General features: G+C 34.8%; 1 protein-coding gene across 50 annotated transcripts in view; it reads left to right on the forward strand.

Annotated features, from left to right (window-relative positions):
- Positions 1–22,878, forward strand: part of ABI2 (abl interactor 2) — a 125,249-nt gene that overhangs the window by 72,014 nt on the left and 30,357 nt on the right. For 18 of the 50 annotated variants that reach the window (XR_013762343.1, XM_079130603.1, XM_079130649.1 and 15 more), the window contains 3 exons: positions 672–854; positions 8,798–8,956; positions 17,790–17,876. Coding sequence is in view for 49 of the 50 variants with exons in the window: in XM_079130603.1 (XP_078986729.1) it covers positions 672–854; positions 8,798–8,956; positions 17,790–17,876 (429 nt within the window). In the remaining variant the exon portion in view is untranslated. The remainder of the gene's footprint in view (positions 1–671; positions 855–8,797; positions 8,957–17,789; positions 17,877–22,878) is intronic. The other 32 variants (XM_079130620.1, XM_079130619.1, XM_079130648.1 and 29 more) reach the window with 3 other exon arrangements.

Raw genomic sequence — 22,878 nt, forward strand, 5'->3', positions numbered from 1 at the left:
AATGAAAAAATGTGCTTATTTGATCTGAGGGCATACAAAGTTAAAACTTAGTTTTAAAAGCATGACACAAAGGACATCAGGATAGACTATTACATATTTAATTTACTTATAACAAGTATGTAAGACCTGGGTTTTTTTTTTTTTTTTTTTGTACTTCAGGTTTAAATTGGTCCCTGTACCCTATAGGCAAGCATTCCACCTCTGTGCTAAAGCCCCCAGCCTTTAGATGATATCTTTTAAAAGATTTAAGTTCTTTTTTACTTAACTTTGAGTGTATGAGTGTATGTCATTTTCTGATTTACATGATTCAAATAGAATACTGATTTTTTTAGTATATTATGTTTAGTTTTGTTTACTATTAATGGTGTCTTATACTAAAATTAACAATGTACAGGGAGCACTTTTCTTACAGATTGTGGTCTTTGAATAACAAAGAAACTTTGTTTTTAATGAATTAAAAATTTTGTACGTTATCCTGAGCATCTTGAATTATTTTCTGCATACCTAATAACCTTTAACATAAGCTTCAGTCTTTTTTTCTCCCCACCTCCCTGTTCTTTTGGTTAATGGTAAAGCACTGAACAGCTAACATCAGATACTCTAATGCCTTTTCTAACCCTGCCTAACGTGACTGCCTCATTAATGCTGCCTCTTACTCCTCTTTCCCTCAGCCCCTGCTGGCTCCTCTGGCACTCCTCCCCTTCCTGCTACTTCTGCATCTGCCCCTGCCCCTCTTGTTCCTGCTACTGTTCCCTCCTCCACTGCCCCAGACGCTGCTGCTGGGGGTGCCCAGACCCTTGCTGATGGCTTCACTTCTCCAACTCCCCCTGTTGTTTCTTCTAATCCCCCTACAGGTGAGTATTGGCTTATTTATTGGCAGGTAGATCCAGTCATTTGACTATTCTCTTACTTGGATCTCCAGCTTTATGATTTTGTTATTGTTTGTTTGGTTGGTTTGTTTGTACTACTGCATTAAAAAAAAAATATGAAAACTTGTAATCCCAGCGACTTGGGAGGCTGAGGCGGGAGGATTGCAAGTTCAAGGCTAACCTTAGCAACTTAGTAAGATTCTGTCTTTAAAAAAAAAAAAGGGCTGAGGACTTAGCTCAGTGGTAAGGCACCCCTGGGTTCAATCTCCAGTGGGCGCCCCCCCCCCCCAAAAAAAAAAAAGAAAAGAATGCTGGGGCTGGGAATATAGCTCAGTTGGTAGAGTGCTTGCCTCGCAGGCACGAGGCCCTGGGTTCAATCCCAGCACCGCAAAAAAAAAAAAACAAAAAAAAAAAAAAAAAAACTAACTAGAAAGGGACATAAATTTCCTGAGAAAATCAGAATAAAGTTTCTCATACATTTTTCTAATAGGGTAGCACAAGTATACATTTTTAATTGCTTGAATTTCATTATATCAAAGATTTGTGAATTTAGTATGGAGCTACCTTCTATACAGTTTTGAGAGGTTGTCATTATAAATATTGTTATGAGACCAGACACAGTAGCACACACCTGCAATCCCAGCAACTCAGGAGACTGAGGCAGGAGGATTATAAGTTAGAGGCCAGCCTCAGCAACTTAGTGAGGCCCTAAGCAATTTAGTGAGACCCTGCCTCAAAATAAAACACAAAAGGACTGGAGATGTAGCTCAGTAGTAAAGTGTTCCTGTGTTCAATCTCCAGTACGTACGTACATACATACATACATACATACATACATACATACATACATACATACATATATATTGAGATAATAAGAGATAGGCTTGAGCCTAGAAACATGATATTAGGGGATACTGTACTGGCTCCCACCTATATGCCTCTTAAGGCCACTCTGGCCCCTAAATCATTCCTCCTCAAATAACCTGTAATCCTCTGGGCTAGTATCTCGGGACCTGGCTATTCTCTCAGGCCTGAGGAATTTAAGACTTCTCCTTGTGGCTAAGAACCTAAGTTACCCTGAAAGGGGAAGGTGGGTACTTTTCTGACCAAAGATTCCAGGACTCAGGAAAATGGAAAAAATTAAAAACAAAGGGAGCATGTCATCATTAATTTACTCTCTGAGAGGACCCTACCCTCTCTCTCGAGAATGCCTTTTGGCCCCCTTCTCTTTTTCCTTCTAGTAAACTTTGTTATACTTTTACTAAGTCTCTTGTCTTGCCTGAAATTTTCTCAAGTAAGAGCACAAGAAATGAGAACACAGTGCAGTCTCCTTTAACAGTTACAGGTGGTGCAGTTAACAAGAAGTCTCTGACAATAATTCTAAGGTATATTTCATTGGAAATATTTTATATAACAAATTGAAAGCCTCTATGTCTTTTTAAAAAATTTTTTTAGATGTTGATGGACCTTTATTTTATTCATTTATTCATAGGTGGTGCTGAGAATTGAACCCAGTGCCTCCCACATCTAGTCAAGTGCTCTACCACTGAGCCACAACCTCAGCCCCTCTCTATGTCTTTAATAGTAATCTGTTACTTATTTTAGCAGCCATGGAAATTCATAGGGTAATGGACTTTTAAAGGATTTCAGGTTTAAGTTGACTGGTATTTTAGTGTTTTAAAATTGCAACCTAAAATATGTTTTGATGATGAGGCACCAGGTAAAAATCCCAATTGCTATAAAATATATTTGAGCAGTTAAGATGATGCTGGTTAGTAAACAGGTTCTTGTATATTATAAAATGTGTGTTTGGACACACATCACCTTTTTGTTTTGCTTGCCAGTGAAGTGCTTTCACAGAATAAATATTCAGCTCTGCCTCCATAAAAAGATATTTACACGTTTTAAGAATGATACTTTTAGCTAAATTTGATTTTGGATGGTGTTCTTTTGGGATAACCTCTGTAATAGCACTTATAAAGGAAAGCTTTCTGTAGGAGATAAATGTAACACAGGCTTTTTTTTTTTCCCCCCCTGTTCTGTGTACAACGACGTGGTTAGACCAGACTGCTTATTAAACATAGTAATCTGGGCTGGAGTTGTAGCCGAGTGGTAGAACACTTGCCTAGCAAGTGTGAAGCACTGGGTTTGATCCTCAGAAACACATAAAAATAAATAAAATAAAGGCATTGTATCCATCTACAACTAAAAATATATATATAAAAATAAATGTAGGAATCTTCTTGTGCTCCTGTATCAGTAAAGAATGCATCTTGAAACTGGCTGCAGAATTAGAAAGGACAGATCACCCAAAGAATCAACATTTTAGTAATGAAATGATAATTTAGTGTTCATAGTGTTAAATAATTTAGTATTCATAGTGTTAAATAAATAAACATTTGTTATGTGAACAAATAAATTGTGGGTTTTTTTAAAGAACAAAAAGCAAGATAAATACCTTATTTACATCAGTATAGTCTTTTTTATTTTACAATGTCTTTGAGTCATCAAGTACTTTTTTCTTTTTATTAAGGTATAATTTATATAAAGTAAAATTTGCCTTTTATATTATACTTGTCTGAGTTTTGGCAAACGTACAATTGTGTAACCACCACCATAATCAAGATATAGAACAGTTCTATCATCCCCAAGATGTCAGTCCTTCCCCTAGCCTATGGTAACCCCAGATCTGTTCTTTTATCCCTAAAGTTTTAACTTTAGGTATCCTTTTCAGTCTGGTGTTTTGGTCAGATGCATTTGAGATTTGTTCAGTTGTTGCATGTTTAGGTATTTGTTCATTTTTATTACTGACTAGTGTTCTTTTGTATGGCTGTACTGCAATTTGTCCCTTTCCTGGTTGAAGGGCATTTGGATTATTTTCCATTTTGAATGTTCATGAGTGTTTGAAAGTTTATGAGTAAACATAGGTTTTATTTCATTTAAGTAAAATAGGGATTAGGTTTGCTAGGGTGCATTGTAAGTTAATGTTCGACTTCTTAAAGAATCCTCCAAATTGTTTTCCAAAGTAACTGTAAAGTTTTGTGTCCAACTAGTAGTGTATGTGATTTTCAGCTGCATCCTTTCAGCACTTGGTACTGTCATTAAAAAAAAAAAAATAGCTATTTGAATAAGTGCATGGTGATTTTTCCATGTGGTTTTGATTTCCCTTCCCTAATGAATAATGATGTTGAGCATCTTTTCATGTGTTTGTCTTCTGTATCTTCTTTAGTAAAGTGTCTATTCAAATGTTTTGTTCCCCTACTTTTTAATGCCCCCCACCCTTTTGGTGGAGTGGTAGAGTTCTTTTTTTTTTTTTGCACATTTTCAAAAAAATTAAAAAAAATTCTTTTAGATGTTAATGGACATTTATTTTACTCATTTATTTATATGTGGTGCTGCGAATTGAACCCAGTGCCTCACACATGGTAGGCAAATGCTCTACTACTGGCCACAAGTCAAGCCCCTTTTTGTACATTGTAAAGTTGTTTATTACCTGTCTTCTCCACTAGAAGATAATCTCCATAAAAATAGAGACTTCTCCTTTGGGCTTATTTTCATTTCTCCAGCATTCAGGAGAATGAATACCATGCATATAGTGAATGCTCAAGTAATTTTTTTTTTAAATTTTTAAAATTTGTTTTAATAGTTATACATGACAATAGAATGCACTTCGATACATCATATGTAATGGAGCATAATTTCTCATTCTTCTGGTTATACATGATGTAGAATACCACCAGTTGTATAGTTGTATATGTATATGGGGAATAATGTCTGTTTCACTGTACTATCCTTCCTGTCCCCGTACCCCCTCCCCTCCCTTCACTCTCCTTTACCTAAAGTAACTCTGTTCTTCCCTGGCCCTCCCATTGTGAATTAGCAGCCACATATCAGAGAAAACATTCAGCTTTTGATTTTTTGGGATTGGCTTATTTCACTTAGCATGATATTCTCCAGCCCCATCCACTTTCCTGCAGCATGCCATAATTTTATTCCTCTTTAAGGCTGAGTAGTATTCCATCACACACACACACACACACTCTACTTTTTTTTAATTCATCTGTTGAAGGGCACCTAAGGTTGGTTCCATAGTTTAGCTATAGTGAATTGAACTGCTATAAAGATTGTGTAATAAGCCGATTTTAAGTCTTTTGGATGTAAACCAAGAAGTGGGATAGCTGGGTCAAATGGTGGTTCCATTCCAAGTTTTCTAAGGAATCTCCATACCACTTTCCAAAGTAGTTGCACCAATTTGCAGTCCCATCAGCAATTTATGAGTGTACCTTTTCACCCACATCCTCGCCAACATTTATTATTGTTTGTATTCTTGATAATTGCCATTCTCACTGGGGTAAATGAAATCTTAGAATAGTTTTGATTTGCATTTCTCTAATTGCTAATGGGAAAAATATATTACTCAAATGGATCACAGAGGTTTCTGTCCTCATACCAGATAAAGTAGACTTCAAGCCAGAGTTAATCAAAGAGACAAAGAAGGACGTTTCATATTACGTAAGGGAATTATACATCAACAAAACATAACAATCATAAATATTTATGCCCCAAACAAGGGAGCATCTAAGTATCTACGTACATCAAACAAACCCTTCTCAACTTTAAGAATCAAATAGACCACAACACAATAATGCTTGGTGAGTTTTACACATCTCTTTCACTACTGGATAGATCTTCCAAACAAAAACTAAACAAAGAAACTCTAGATCTAAATAATAACAATCAATAATTTAGATGTAACAGACATATATAGAATATTTCATCCATCAATGAGCAAATATACTTTCTTCTCAGCAGTACATCATCCTTCTCTGAAATAGACCATATCTTATGCCACAAGGCAATTCTTAGCAAATACAAAAAAATAGAGATAATATCCTGCATCCTATCAGTTCATAATGGAATAAAATTGGATATCAATGGTAGAATAAAAAATAAAAGTTACTGTTAACACCTGGAGACTAAATAATACTCTGTTGAATGATGAATGGATAACAGAAGAAATCAGAGATGAAATAAATATACAGAGGTAAAGGAGAGTAGTGATACAACATATCAAAATCTCTGGGACACTATGAAGGTAGTGCCAAGAGGAAAGTTCCTTGCATTGAGCTCATTCATGGAATTTTTATATTTTGAATCCTTTATCAATTATGTGAGTTGCACATATTTTCTTCCATTTTATGATTTGATTATTTCATATTCTTAATGGTGTCTTTCAAATAAGAAAAGTTCTTCATTTTTATTAAATCTCGTTTGTCATTATTTCTCTTTTATGGGTATATACTTTTATGAGAACTTTTTACCTTTTTACCCACGGTCATAAAAATGTTTTTGCTGGGCAAGATGGCACATGTCTGTAATCCCAGTGATTTCAGAGGCTGACTCAGGAGGATTGCAAGTTGAAGGCCAGCCCAGGCAATATATCAAGATCCCATCTCAAATAAAAAACAAAAAGGGCTGGGGTATAGCTCATGGTAGAGTGCCCAAGAGGTTAAATGCCTAGTATCACCGCCCCCCCAAAAAAAAAAAAAAAAAAAAGATTTTGTTTTGTGTTAGGAAGTTTGTTTTTTTTTAAATTTTTGATTCATTTATACGCAAGTGGAGCATAACTTTCCTTTCTCTGATTGTACACAAAGTAGGAAGTTTAAAAAAAATTTTTTTTAATTGGTTAAGGATATTAGTCTTTATTTTTAGGGATGCTCTCTTTTTAAGATTTTTTTTTTTTAAGTTGTAGGTGGGCATAATATCTTTTTTTTTTTTTTTTTTTTTTAAATATGGTGCTGAGGATCAAACCCAGGGCCTCACGCATGCTAGGCGAGCATTCTACCACTGAGCCACAACGTCAGCCCTGGAAGTTTTTAATTTCAGGTTTTATAGTTAGGCCTCTGAAATTAGCTTTTTTTTCCCCCCCCTTTAACCTCAAACAAAATAAATCTCTAAGTATTGTGGATAGTGTCCCTGCAGGTTTACAACATGAGATTTTAGACTGGATCTAACTGTATGATCCATAATGATGTTAATCATCAACTTAGGCTTGTATTATTTTAGTATAGATTTTATTACTAAAATGCTAAGAATGTATTGTGTATAGTGGTTCAAATGACTAAAGTGTGCCTTTTAAATAATAGTTTATTAGTTTACAAGTTTACCTTTTATCATGGTTAAAAATTTCTTAATTCATAGTGAATTATGTCTAAGCTTGAGTGCTATGATTTTATACAACAGAATTGAGTTATAGGTTTTAATGTATATGTAAGAAGATTAAATGCTATAGTAAATCTTGAGTGCTTTTATAATATTCTTTATATGTGACTCCATTTGAATCTAGGTTTTATAAATTTATGGGATTCCTGAAGAACAGTTTTAGTTATGTAAACTATTTTACTTTTCATGTCTTTCTTTCCTCCTTTGCCTTTTTTGCTTTCCTTTCCCTTCTCCCTGTCCTCTCCTCCTCTTTTACTTCTCTTCCCTCCTCTTCTTCTTTCTCACTTACTTGCCCTGTTGCCTGCTGGAGTATCCTCTCATGAGAGCTTCAGTGGTGCCTGTAAGAGAAGATCCTCAGCTGAATGGCAGCTAAGTGGGGGGATAAAGTTATGGTAAAATTTAGGAACTGAATTGTATTAGGAAATTGGATGGATTAGGGATGTGTGTCTTTACTGGCATCAGCAACTGAACTCTGAAGAGAGCAAAATTTAGTGAAATTAGTGATTAACAGGTTGAAATAATGTTACAAATAAGATATTTTGATTCACTTTTTGTATCTTAGTTTTATGTGTGGTTATAGATTTCATGACCTCAAATAAAATTGATATTTAGAGATGGATTTTTTTTTTCCCCGGTGCTGGGGATTGAACCCAGGGCCTTGTGCTTACAAAGCAAGCACTCTACCAACGGAGCTATATCCCCAGCCCCTAGAGATGGATATTTTTGATTGAATAAAAATGTGTTTGATTTGGAATTACGTTGTCAGACTTTTTGCTGAAATACTGTTTTCCTTTAAACAAATTTCTTTTCTACCTTAGTTCTATTATTATTTTCATCATTTATTATTTTGGAAAAAAGACTGTGTATGAAACATTTTTTCTTTTGCTTTCCCATTGTCATTCTTAATCTCAAGTTTGATTTCCAGTGTATAGCGACTGCTTTTTTTGGAGTGAGAAGGCTGTCTTAGTCCTCTTTCCTCTTTTTTTTTTTTTTTTTTCCTGCTTCAACCAGAGTAACAGACTGGGTAATTTATAAACAATAGAAATTTATTTGACTTGCAGTTCTGGAGGCTGGGAGGTCCAATATCTAGGGGCTACATATGTCATAATATGGTGGAAGTTAACGCATACATGATCAGAGTGTAAGTATATGAGAGAAAAGGAGAGAGTGAAGAGGGCCAAACTCCTCCTTTTATGAGGAACCTATTCCCATGATAACTAACCCACTCCCACAGCAGCTAACCCATTCCTATGATAACTACATAATCCATTCATGGGGGCAGAGCTCTTGTGACCATAAATATGTCTTAAATATTCCACTTCTTAACACTCATTGGGGATTAAGTTTTCAACTCGTACGTAAGCTTTGGTGGATGCATTCAAACTATAGATGAGGTCATAAAATTTAATTAGTTGTGATGATTTTGAAACCCCATTAGATAATTAGTTTAAAAAATTCTAATGTTAATTGGTAATTTACTTATATGTAGCTTTTTCAAACAATTAGGTTTTTAGTTACTTTCTTATTTTTGCACTTTGATATAATGACAGCTGAGCAATAATTGCAATCTAGTGTTTTTCAGATAGAAAATACATTAGCTAAATATTGTTATTTTTAATCTTATTAAGATTTAAGCAATGTACATATGTATTTCATTATCTGAGATCTTATTTTAATGATAGATTTATGTTCTATCCCCTTTCCAGGTCATCCTGTTCAGTTCTACAGCATGAATAGACCTGCTTCTCGCCATACCCCGCCAACAATAGGGGGCTCCTTGCCCTATAGACGCCCTCCTTCCATAACTTCACAAACAAGCCTTCAGAATCAACTGAATGGAGGACCTTTTTATAGCCAGAATCCAGGTTAGATTTTTTTTTTTTTTTTTTGCATTTCATAGAATGTATCTAACTAAAAACCTTCAATTAAGAAACCCTTCAATTACAAATAATTCACACGTGATGGGTGGTTAGTACTATTTGTTGAATGAATAAATACTAGGTTGCTAACAATACTCTACCTACCCCCCCTCTTATTTTTTTTTTAATCAATACCTGATATCCCTATAAAATTGTAGAACTTGTCTTTTTCTGAACAGAATTCTTTTGAATATGCTAGTGGTATTTGCTTTTAAAAATATTGTAGGGCTAGAGGTATAATTCAAAGTGCTTGCCTAGCTTGTGTGAGCCCAATGCTGCATAAAAAAAATGTGGTGAACAGTATTTCCTTTTTGTTTTATGAGACAACCTTACTCTATGAATTACAAATAATGAGAAGTTGGGTGACCATGAAGCTGCTTTGTGCTAGGTAACTGTTTTATTCAGTTCTTACAGCAGACCTCTGATGGGAAAACTGGGACCTGGAGAAATTGATCCAAAGCAATTATAATAAAGAATTGCATTACATACAGGAAAAACTAATCTAGCATAATCATTGTTTTGCTTATTCCCTGGAGAGGACGAGCACAAAATTAGACATGTTCTATCAACTTGTTAATGTTTTTCTGAATTTTTCCTAAGGCTACTAAGCCTGTGCTCACGCGCATCAAACATTAGGGGACCCATTCCATCTTTGAAAAGTCTTGGCTTTCATGGAACTGACATTTTTCCACTGTGGCTACTGCCTATTGGTGAAACCTTAGTTACGTACTTTGGAATCATACACAAGAAAGAAATTTGATCCTCTTTCTACGTAAACATTTATGACTTAAGTAATGCATTTGTATCTATATCTCACTTGATGTTATAATCACTTACAAAATAAAATTGGTGATCATTTTCCATATGTGTTTTGCATATGAAACCAAGGCCAACATGGGATTTGAATTTTTTGACTATGAGTTTCATGTTCTTTCTATTTTCTTATCCTACTTTCTTCAGATGTAAAAATTTTTTTCTCTTTCCCTCCTTGGTCTTCTCTTTTTTTGGTGGGGGGAAAAGGGAAGGAAGGATATTCCCATTGTAATATAAATACATGAGAACCTGAAATATTGTCAGTCTTTTATATTATATTCTGAAACTATTGCTTAGTAACTAAATGTTGAATGAATTCCTTATCCCTTTATCCAAATTTCTTTACTCTTCTGGCTTCCTCTTGTAAATTAAATGCTGTATTTGTAGTCTAACTAGTGCAAACCACAGTGTGAATATCAGCCTGCTTTAGTTGAAATACACTTTTCTTACTGCGGTCTTTGATAACAGTATTTTAGGTAATACCATTTTTAAAAACTTATTTGCACTTCAAATGTTGACAAAACTGCCTGCCATTAGTCACACATCCTGTTTGTAAACCATGTTTTCTAAAACCCACATTTCTTCAAGTACTATTTTGTACTTGAGTGCATTTGTTTGTTTTTGTTGTTGTTTGCTTATTTCTGTTGTCTTTTTTTTTTTTAATTTCTGTTTTTGAAATGAAGTCTCACTATGTTTCTCAGGTTTGTCTTGAACTTATGTACTCAATCCTCCTGCCTCAGGTCCTGATTATCTGGGACTACAGGTGTGCATCACCATGTTTGGCTCTTAAATACATTTTTTATTCTTAAAATTTTAGTTTATTAGATACAGCCCATTTCATATTTCTCTAGATAATTATTGTTTATGGCCCTTATGATCCTTCCTTTCTCTTTATGTAGAGTTTTGAAGATTGATGTCAGTACAAAGTAGGTTGGACCCACCCATAATTGAGCTGTGAGAGATGCTTCAGTGGTACAGCTTGAGACCAGATGTACATGCTATATAGTAAGAATGTGCAGGGAAAGATATTTGATACTGTGTATGTGCACTCACCAAAATTGTTCTATGAGAACCCTGTAGGAAGAATTATTTGAAGACTGTTTAAGCACATATTCAATCAATTTTAAATTCTTATTTCACCTTTTCTTTCTTTGTAAATCTGATTCACATACTTGAGAATATATGTTAATATAGAAATATATTCTACTTTATGGAATTATTTTTTAAAATATTTTGTTTTAGTTATAGTTGGACACAATACCTTTATTTTATTTTTATGTGGTGCTGAGGATCGAACCCAGGGCCTCACACATGCTAGGCAAGCGCTCTACCACTAAGCCACTACCCCAGCCCTGGAATGATTTTAATGAAACTGTTTCACATTCATAGAAGCCAGGTGAGTTGGGCTTGTTGGGCATTCACGGATAGGTGGGAGGTAATTTAGTCGTGATTTTTTTGTTTTGTACTCTTAAGTTGTGTTTCTTCTCCAGGGATTTGGTAATTCTTTAAAGAGCGTAGCCAGTTTGTTAGTTGATTAATTAGAGTGTTTTTCTACACTAAGATACTTTTTAATTAAACTGTGCTTTATTTTTGTTTTTGAGGTGCTGGGAATCAAACCCAAGGCTTTGAGAATATTAGACAAGCACTCTACCATTGAGCCTCCAGCCTCAACCATAGTCTTTTAATTTGTAAGGCTCTTTTTATGAGGCCTAATGCTTTGTGAACCAGTGCTCTAAGGCTATTAGATGTATCTTCATTTTTTTTGCTTTGGAATATTATATAAGTTTCCTGTATTTCTCCTATTGGTCCTATAATGGTCCTTGTTTTTTCTTATTTAAAATTAGAAAATGTTATGCTTTCTCAAGTAGCTAATTCCCTGATTTATCAAAATGATGTCAGTGTGTACTTCATTAGTCTGCATTTTGCAATTGGAGCCTTGTCATTGATGTATGCTTGTCCCCACAAGTCAGTGGGGACCTGTGAGGTGTAAATCTAGCAGAGCTTTCACTGATGTACAATTTTGAGTTTGAAAACAGGCACTTAACATAGGAATTAAAGTATAGAGCACCCAATGTCTAATGTAAGTCCTAGGAGCACTGCGGATGTTTCCTAATGGGATAATTTTAGAAACAAGTATTAAAAGACACTTGAATCTGGGAATAACCAAAAGCCCATTGATTCACAATGTTTCTTTTTCTTTAATTTTTTATCTATCTATCTATCTATCTATCTATCTATCTATCTATCTATCTATCTATCTATCAATCATCTATCTGCTTGCTTGCTTGCTTTCAGGAGTGGGGATTGAACCCAGAACCTCACACATGCTAGGCATATATTTAAGCCTTTTCTTATTTGAGACAAGGTCTTACTAAATTGGCCGGGCTGGCTTTGAACTTGGAATCTTCCTGCCTCAGCATCCTGAGTACCTGGGATTGTAAAAGTGTGCCACCTTGACTGGCTTCTTGTACTTGCTTAATTTAATCAGCAAAGCAATACAAATACTGACTTACCTTGTTAGCAGTGAGGAGAGTCATATTAACACATAGAGCTAACTGCAAGTTAATAGTCTTTTTAAAAATATAAATATGAATCACCTTTGTAGTAAAGAAGAGACATATCTACATATATTTGTGCTTATACATTTACAATATATGCATACACCTAGTTTGGTAAGGCATTGGGTAATGTGGCATTTAAGTACAATTACTTGAGAAGAAAACAGCCTTCATTTTATTGATCAAAGTTTCTTACAGCTGTGCCTTTTTAAAAATAAAGTTCATAAACTTCAGTGTTGATTCCAAGAAATGTAACTATAGTTATATTAGTTAAAGGAATTTATATAGTTACATTAGCTAGAGAATGTGTGTGCTGTTTTACAAAGAGAAACTGTCAGGCTTAAGTCCTATTATTATAAGCCACTAAAAAGAAACAGTGAAAAAAACAAAGTTGGGATGGTAATACTGCAAAAGAAAAACCAAAGCACTTGTTCTCTAAATGAGTTAATTTATAGCTTATCATAAATCTTCAGAAGAATACAAATGTGGTGGGGTTTTAGTAAACTATAAATAAGGGGCAGTAGCAAGAGTCTATTTTTGAATTTTATTTTAAGCAATCTTTAATGTTTACTTTAGCAAGGACCCCCCTTCCCCCAAAAAAAGGGGGCAAGAAAATAACTGCAAAGTTTAAGTGTAGTTTCCAATAAGCAAGTAAACCAAATAGATGTTTTGTATTGCACATTAAGCACAAATTAGTTGGGTGTGGTATCTCATGCCTGTAATCCCATCAACTGTGGAGGCTGAAGCAGGAAGATTCAAAGTTCAAGGCCACTCTCAGCACCTTAGCAAGGCTGTAAACAATTTAGCAAGACCCTATCTCAAAATGAAAAGGACTGGGGGTAAAGCACCCTTGTGGTCAAAAACAAAGAACAAATTATATTTTTAAACTATCTGTCTTAATTTTCTACATTTTCTTGGCATAGTATCATATGGTGATTTTTTTTTTTTTAAATTTGAAAAAGTAACAAAAATCCAATTCTTTTAACTTTCTGAGACTAGTGGACTGATAGTTATTTGGTAACCACAGTCTTGGCATCATCAGTGAAGCTCCTCTTACTGATTAGTATACTTTTAAATTCTCCTTGTTCTAAATCACTGTTCATTTTTTAAAAAGTCTCATTTTAAAAATAGATTGCTTATAATTATTCCTTCCCTGAAATGTAAAATACAAGTAACTAAATTTGAATGGGCTCTCATAAGGTTAATATATGGCCTCTAAAGATGATGTTCTATAATGGTTTTAATAGTAGTATTTAGAGTATTTATTTTTTAAATTTTCTCAATGTATTTATAAAACTGTAAAAATAAGATGAAAAAGCCTAATTTCATTTTTCATAATTCTTTTAATTGAATATTTGAGACACTAAACCTCAAAGATTATGCTTCAAAGGACTTGATAAATACACAGAAAGGTTATGCTGGGAAAGTCTACATTTTATCAGCTCAGGCTCATCCTGAGTTTGGTTTGCTTTTAACTATTTATAGGTAGGCTTTTGCTAATTATTGCTAGCCTTTTACTATTTATAGCTAAGTGTTGCTCTGTGCCTGTAGTTATAGTTTGTATTGCAATTAAGATCTCTCTATAAACCCTGGTTACTTGGTGAGCCTATCTTTTCACATTAAATTCATTATTGAATATTGTGAAAATAATACAACAGAATCTAAGTTTGGAGTTCTTTGGTGGTTATAGGGAAAGGGTCTTATATGAGGAATCATCTAGCTAAATAACAAAAACAGATTTATAATTACTTCCCTTTCTTATCCATTTTCTTTCCTTTTCCCTTTCCTTTTCCTTCTTTCCTTCCTTCCTTCCTTCCTTCCCTCCTTTCTTTCCTTCCTTCTTCCTTTCTTCCTTTTTCCTTTTTTTTTGGGCGGGGTGGGGTGGGGTGGGTGGGTGTTGGGAATACACCCCCTGTCCTTGAGCATAATACTTAGCACATACTGTACCACTGAGCTACACCTCTAGACCCTACTTTCCATTATTTACCTATTCATAAGATGCCTAACTGAATATAGAAAACAATTATTTGCATCAAAATTCTCCTTAAATTCTCTTTGGATTTTCAGCTCAACCCAAAGGAAGGTAATCTAATCTAAGGTAGGCTTGTTATATCGTAGTCTGACTCACAGGCATTGTGGTCAGATGAAATCTTACATGGTCCAGAAAGAACATGCTGAGGTACCTGAATTAATTTGGACTACCATGTTGAATGTTTGTCTTGGGCAAAAAGTACAGAATTTGGGGTGACCTTTGTAAACCCAGAAGTAATTGATTTTTTGAACTTGTTCTAGGAGTAGCTTTGAAGAAAATGTACTTTGTACCAGAGTAATTCTGATTAAGGAAGATCTAGAATTGTTTTTCCCTGGCTGCTTTTGGTGAACTTCAAAGCATTTTGGTTTTGGATCTAGAAAAGAAACGTCATATTCATTTTGGAAAAAACAGCAAACTCTACCCATAAAAAGACCATTGTTGCCAGGCCCAGTGGTGCACCCCTATAATCCCAGCAGCTTGGGAGGCTGAGGCAGAGGATCTCAAGTTCAAAACTAGCCTCAGAAAAAGTGAGGTGCTAAACAACTCAGTGAGACCCTGTCTCTAAATAAAATACAAAATAGGGCTGAGAATGTGGCCTACTGGTCCAGTGCCCCTGAGTTCAGTCCCCTGTACCCTCCAAAAATACTGTTGTAAATTAAACAATTGATTTGGGGGAGGTTACCATAAGGCCATATTTTTACTTGGTAAAGAAATAATAGAAGTGGGAATTTCCTTCTTTTCTGTTATAAGGAAGGATGGACTATGTACTAACAGAAGAAGTTGCATCTAATCTCTACATTTTTAGTGCTATTTGTTATCTGTTGCTTTTTCTCAGTTTTATATATTTTGTTTTTGATACCTTCTCTGCTCATTCTCTTCTGCTTATTCCAAGTATTAGAAATAGGGTATTGTGAATGTATCAATAATTGTTCTAACCCTCTAAGTGGGAGACAGACATAAAAGTCAAGGATTTGCTGACAAGAACTATGACTTTAGGTAAAATCCAAATTAAAGATATCTTTTAAAGAAACCAATTTCTGGGATTATACTGCTGTCCCTTACATCTATATTCTTCAGGGTTATCTGCTTAACTCTTCATTATATGTGTTGTCTCTGCGTTTATCCATAGCATCAACTGTTATCTCTACTGATAACTTCTAATTCTCTATACCTCTTGATTTTTAACACACTCAAATTTTCCAATTGTCTCCCATATTTATGCTTATAAATCACCTTCATATACTTCATTTATTATATCATTCTCTCTCAGTGACCTGCCTACTCTCCAGTCTATTCCTTTCCCAGTATGTGTTAACCAAGGTTAATGTATTTAATGGCCTCTTCACCTTCATAGTCTCAGAGGCTAAAAATCACCTTTATCTTGCTGCTGTCCTTTATATGCCAGGTAAATTTTTAGTTACCAAGTACTCTTTTTCTATACTGTCACTTGGTTCTCTTTTTTCTGTTTCTAGGATCTGCCTTGGTTTATTGTATGTCAGGCCTTTTTTTTTTTTTTTTTTTTTTTGTGGTACTGGGGATCAAACTCAGGGCCCTGTGCTTTCGAGGCAAGCACTCTACCAGCTGAGCTATCTCCCCAGCCCAGGCCTTTTAAAGAATCTTTGCAACAGCTGTGTGAAGTAGGTTGCATTGTCTCTTTTTAATATCACATGTATAGATTAGGCCTGAAGAAATCAATTGACATGCTGTTCAAACACAAGGAAATGGTGGTTCAGTGGTTTGAGGTTGAGTGACTTTAAAAACGAATCTCTTGGGACTAGGGATTTAGCTTAGTTGTAGAGCACTTATCTAGCATGCTTGAGGCCCTGGGTTCAATCCCTAGTGCTGCAAATAAAACAACAAAACAGATAAACAAAATGAAATAAAAAACCCAGTTTCCATTATGTATTCTCTCATATTACACTTTGGGTCCTTTCCTATTTCATATACACCCATTCATTTTTCTTTTTATCTTATGCTAGTTATATAACAACATTTCTGGACCTGTGACCTGGTCATGCTATTTGATGCTCTAAACTTTTGGTGTCACCTGGTTCCCTCAGTCGATTTTCTTTTTCTTTTTTTCGGGGGGTAGGGTGGGGGTGGGTACCGGGGATTGAACTCAGGGGCACTCAACCACTGAGCCGCATCCCAAGTCCTGTTTTGCATTTTATTTAGAGGTAGGGTCTCACTGAGTTCTTATTGCCTCTCTGTTGCTGACATTGGCTTTGAACTCATGATCCTCTTGCCTCAGCCTCCTGAGCTGCTGGGATTACAGGCGTGCCCCACTGCGCCCTGCCTCATCTTGATTTTCTTTCTCGACCCCTGTCTGCTTGGTGAATTCCTTTCCTTCAAGTACCTGTTCAGAGATCATTTTCTCACTATCACCACCACCATCTTCAGGAATTGCTACAAATGTTACTGGGTTAAGACGATTGTTTTCCATACTCAAATGGGATATGGTCTTTTTGAGGACAGTGACACATTTATTCTTTTTAGTTCTGTTAGTCTTAATTGTAATTTGGAGCTGAAAGGCATTCTGTCTTTGTAAGAAGATATATAGTATACTTCACACCCATTTTGAAGGGAACTATAAATGTAGAATTGATCTTGTAAAATTATTTAGATGTATTTGAGTTATTTGTGCATTTATATAGGTTAGGCATTTATTGAGTACTTATTAGTACTAGACACTTTGCCAGGTATTTGAAATAGAGGGAAAGATCTTGGGGAGAAGAGTAGAATGATTTGAATAAAGCCAGTACTTTTCTATAGGGTGGTAATGTACCAGTGAGTTAGGATTCTGAAAAATTGTAATAACAGGATCTGACTGTCAGTGAAAGGTTTTGATACTGGTCTCCTAGCAGAGTGCTTACCAGTTAGTAGGAAGTCATTTTGTATTTGTTTAATTGAATGAGGAACCAGTTAATTAGCCTATTATTGAAGTAATACAAAGTATAGATTTAAGATGTTGGAATGTAATGTTTTTTCTCCTGTTTTGACAAACATTTAAATTTGTACCTGAAGGTAAAGTTCAGAAAACCAAATTATTCATGATAATCTGTAGAAATTCTTTGAGAAGGCATATTATATCAATAAATTCAGTTGCCATTATATGTTAGAGTAGATCTGTATGATTAATGCTTCCTGTTGTACATGCTTCTCATAACAGGATGGTGTCATTGATGGGATGAAAAAACTTCCCTAATACTTCATGTGTTTATGAATTATTGCTCAAAAGAGGATCCTTAAGATAGCTTATAAAATGTTTGTGAAGACTGGTTTTCCTCCTTTATATGTTCATTTTATTGTATTATCCTTTCCTTTTAATGTAACTTGCCCTTACCCCTTATCCTCCACACCTTTTTTGTTTTTGCAGTATCTCTTGCTCCTCCTCCTCCCTCCATCCTACAGGTAACTCCTCAGTTACCTTTAATGGGATTTGTGGCCAGAGTCCAAGAAAATAGTAAGTTTATGTCTTCTTTATGCTGTAGATCAGATTATAGGCATAAAATGTCATTTATATATGATTGACTGAATAGTCATTCATTCACTGATACTTCAGCTATTAAATATTATGAACAAGTCACTGTATGATTGGCTATTGGGGAATTATAAAGTAATTAAGATGAAATGCTCTACTTTCAAATAGCTTTATTTATTTTTATTTTTACTTTTTTTTTTTTTTTTTTTTGAGATAGGGTCTCAGTATATTGCCCTAACTGGCCTTGTACTTGTGATCCTCCTGCCTTAGCCTCCTGAGAAGCTGGGATTATAGGCATGCTCCATTTGCTCTACTTTCAAATAGTGTTAAATCTAGCAAAAGCTGGGGAGGAGTGAGTAGCTCAGTTAAGGTGTGGGTTTGATCCTCAGCACCCAAAACAAAAACAAAATAATCAAAATAAGAAAAAAAGTTCTAGTTGCAGAGTGTGGTGGTACATGCCTGTAATCCCAGTGGCTTGGGAGGCTGAGGCAGGAGGATCATGAGTTCAAAGCCAGCCTCAGTAAGAGCAAGGCGCTAGCAAGTCCGTGAGACCTTATCTCTAAAAAAAATAAAAAAATAGGGCTGGGGATGTTGTCAGTGGTTTAATGCCCCTGAGTTCAATTCCCAGTATCCACTCCCTAAAAAAAAAGAAAGAAAGAAAGAAACAAAAAGAAGAAGAAAAAAAAGTTGTAGTTGTGAAGATAAGACAAATGATCGTGAAATAGTGATATGCATAAGAAAGACCACATCTGATGAGATACTGTTTAATCACCAGATATCCCATTTTTTTCTCTGGGTTGTTGAGATAAGTAGTAATAATCTAGTTTCCTATTACTAAAATTTTAGGAGTATTGTAGGTATATTGAGAATCTCTCTCCAGTTCTGTGATTCCAGATGTAAAAAGGGCAATGCCATGGTAGAGCTCAGGGGCCCAAGCTGCCAGTTTGTCTTCCAAGATGCCTCACAGATTGGCAATGAAATTACCTCGATTTGTTGTCTTGTGTTGAACGATGTGGAATCAGATAACTTATTGGCACATTGAGTCTCCTCCTAAGGAAGTGTTAGGGAAACTAAGGAAACTTTACATCTATAAATCAGGAGACCTGTATCAATATTCAATGAGGAATTGCTGTTATAGAAACTAGTGCACATAGTCTATATGATAGGTGATTTCTTTTCTTGTGAGTAGTCTACATAAGGGCCGACCTCAAAATCTTAGGGTTGCATAATGGGCATAGAATCTGAGCTAGCAGAATTATGGTTGACCACTGAATAAAAGGTTTGAACTATTAAGCAGGTTTGAACTGCTTAGGTCCACTTACAGGTGGATTTTTTTTTTTTTTTAATAGTGATAGTTTAAAAAAATTATCAACCATTGTGTTAGCCTAGATATATAGAAAAAAAATTAAGAAAAAGGTATGTCAAAAATGAACAAAATGATTTATAGATAAGTGTTTTATGATTTACTGTCATAAAATATACACAAATCTATTTAAAATTTTTCAAAAGAGGCATAAATCACAGATCACACTCTAGCATAATGCACAGTTGAGAGAGTATAAATAAATGTAAAGATGCAGTATTAAATTAACTGCATACAATTAACTGTAGTAATTCTTTCCTACTATAATAATGTTGTAATCATCTCTTGTTGGTATTTTGCTGAACTCATGTATTTCCAGTAAAAGTGTTTCAAGTATCAACTTAAAAGGTCATGTTTCTGCATGAGTAGTTCATCTCTCCAGTAAGTTGTATATTGCAGTAAAAAGTGATTCCATAGTTCTCAAGTTTATTTTTCACCTTATATCATTCATATAATATGCAAAATGTGTTAATCAGCCATTTGTTATCTGTCAGGCTTCCTGTCAACAGCAAGGCTATTAGTAGTTGAGTCTTGGAGAGTCAGAAGTTATATGTAGATTTTTGACTGTTATGGGTGGGTGGGGAGATTCTAACTCCCACGTTGTTCAAGGTCAGCTTTACATTAATTTAAATTTAATGTCGTCAGGCAAAAGTAGGCCTGTGCATTCTTCTTATAACAAGGATGGTGTCGTTGATGAGATGAAAAGATTTGTGGTATGTTGCTTAGGATTCTTTGGAAATGGGCATAGTCAATAGTAGAACGAGAAGAAAAGAACTACCCATTTTGTTCCCTGGCTGTTTGCCTTAGAAAAATGTTTGATACATAGCATGCACTTTTTTTTTTTTTTTTTTTTTTTTTTTTTTTGGGTGCTGAGGATTGAACCCAGGGCCTTATGCTTGTGAGGCAAGCACTCTACCAACTGAGCTATATCCCCAGCGCTAGCATGCACTTTTGATCCCTCCTTTTTTTGTGCTTCTTTAGCAAACTTAAATGCCACATCTCAGTCAACACACTTTTTTTTTTTTTTTTTAGTTAGTATTTTAACTGGTTAAAATCCAGTCTTACTGGCCTTGTGGTTTAGTGTCTTTCTTTCAGGTACCTTTGCATTTCTATTTGTTGATTTCTGAAAATATTTTCTGTTTTTTGAAAAGCACGTCATGAGTACTTGGAATGTTTACCACACTCTGGTTTCTTAAGAGATTTTCTTACATTTTAGAGCTATTTTTATATATAATTGGGTAGAGTTCATGTTTTTAATTTATGCTAATGGGGCCAATTATTCTTTTGGCTCATGTGTGACCCACACTGACTCAGGGAGAAAATGTCTTCTCTGCAAGGTTTAGCTGGGCCAGCATGTGCCCCTAGCACAGTCATAGGGTGATCTCTCAGGCTTGAGAAGTTAAATATGGAATAGAAACTTAACATTCTCTGCTCTTTTAAAAAAATTCTGCTACATCCAAACAGCAGAACAAACAGAAAAGGATTTAATTAGAGTACCAAAATTGAAGGCATTTCCAGTGTTCATTTTATATAGCCATATAAGATGGAAAGTTGAAGTATCATTACAATAAGAAAGATTTTCTCCCAAGACAAATCCAATTTAATCACATTAAGAAACTTGAAATTTTTCTTTTTAAAAAATTATCATGATGAGCATGCACTCTGGAGAATTCTGCCATACAGTTGCTGCTGTATATTCTGTGAGATGGTGTCGCTCATTCTGAACAAAATAGTTTGAGCAATTCCTGGAGTAAAGGTCAGGTCTGGAAATCAGTGTTGAATACTAATTTATTAGTCAGGCAGGAAATGTTTGTACAGGAACTAAAGGATTATTTTCTTTTAGAAAGATATAAGGTTGAAAGTTGAATGGATTATGAAGCAGGACATCATTAGGTTTCATATTAGTTGGAAAGTTTGTAGATACATTGAAATTTTTCATTAACAAACCTCCAGAAGCACATGATAGATGATTGTAAAACATTATTGTAGCTATCTATATTTTAAAAAGTCATTTCCTAATTAGGTCACAGTATCACAATTAATTGCCTTTTGGAGTCCTTTTTTTTTTTTTTTTTCTTTCTTCTTTTCAGGTGTTGGGTGGGGTTTAAACCTAGTACCTTACCTATGCTAGCAAGCGCTCTTACTATTGAGCAACATCCCAGCCCAGAGACTGTCTTTTATACCTCCTTCCATAGTCATATACATTTTTCACACACCAAAAGTATAAAATAAAAACCTTTTCATATGAGGTATGCTATGACTAATATACAGACATATTCAATGTATGTTCTCTTCTTCAAAGTATTCACCTTGGAAAGATATATACCTTTCTTTTAGAATTACTTTTAAAATTTCTCAGGCATATTATTTTGAAGATGCTTTATGATAGGAAATATTTACTGTGCATTAAGTGTAATGTTTGGAAGAAGTCTGGAATTACTTGGAACCAGTTATAGTGAACCAGTTATGCTGGGGTAAAATGTGCAGTAATGATACTGTTATTCTTTTTAAAATCTTTCTCTGGCTGCCCATTGACTTTTGGGCAGGTCCAAACTGCTGTAAGACCCATCTTGCCTTGTCCTCTTCAGCTTCCTCATGCTTTCTAGTGAACTTTGGATAGTTCTTTGAAGGTATCCTACTTATCTTTTTTTCTTTATATGTAAAATGCAATATTCATGATGCCATACTACCTCCCAGACATTATCTATTACCATCCTTCTGGTCTCAGGAAGCCTTCCCTTACCCACATAAGAGATTGTGTAAAGTGTTCCTATAATATCTTAAAGCACTTATTAGACTTAATTGTAAATGAAAGTTTGGTTGTTCATGTCTCCATGACTTGGCCCGCTAATTTTTTTTTTAAGTGCTGAGCATAATAACTAGCCATAGTAGACTCTCAGCCGATGTTTACTGAATGAGTAATAATGAAACATGACTTTGAAGTTATTACGTAGCTTTTAAGGTAATAGGCATAAGTAGTCAGGTGCTCTTCCACTTACTGCTATGAGACTAATTAATCTTAGAAACTGTTTTCACATCCATAAAATTAAGATTAAAAACACTACCACCTTCCAAGGTAAAGGATAAATGAAGTAATGTATTATAAAGTGCCAGGTACTCAAGTAATTTAACTGTTTTAGGTAAAAACCTTATGGTTTAGGCTTATGGTTGTCTTATTAAACGGCTCTCAAACGGTTATAAGAAAAGTAAAACTGGCTAATGACAGCATCAGGAGTAATTTTGTAGTGTAATTTCTCAAGGTGATTGCTCTGAAAGTTCTTTTGGATCTGTGTTTTTGTGCAGTTGTTCACATCAGTCTCTTTACCTTCGAAATACAAATAGGGAATATTGTTATTTATCAATGTATCCCTATATAATTTTTATAGGGTATATGCTAAAAATCACATTTATATATTTTATTAATAAACCATAGAACTAGAGGATTTTAAAACAAGTAAATTTTTAAATTTATAAAGCAGATAAATGTAGAGGGCAAAATGGACAGGAAGAATACTGAAACAGGACAGAGTATGGTGTTGCTATAGCTGATTCTCGCCAGACATGAATGATCCTTCTAAAAGTCATTTGATTCATTCAGTGGACTTAGATAAAAATAAGGAA

Source organism: Sciurus vulgaris (genome assembly GCF_902686455.1).
Source record: "Sciurus vulgaris genome assembly, chromosome: 3".
NCBI lineage: Eukaryota > Metazoa > Chordata > Mammalia > Rodentia > Sciuridae > Sciurus > Sciurus vulgaris.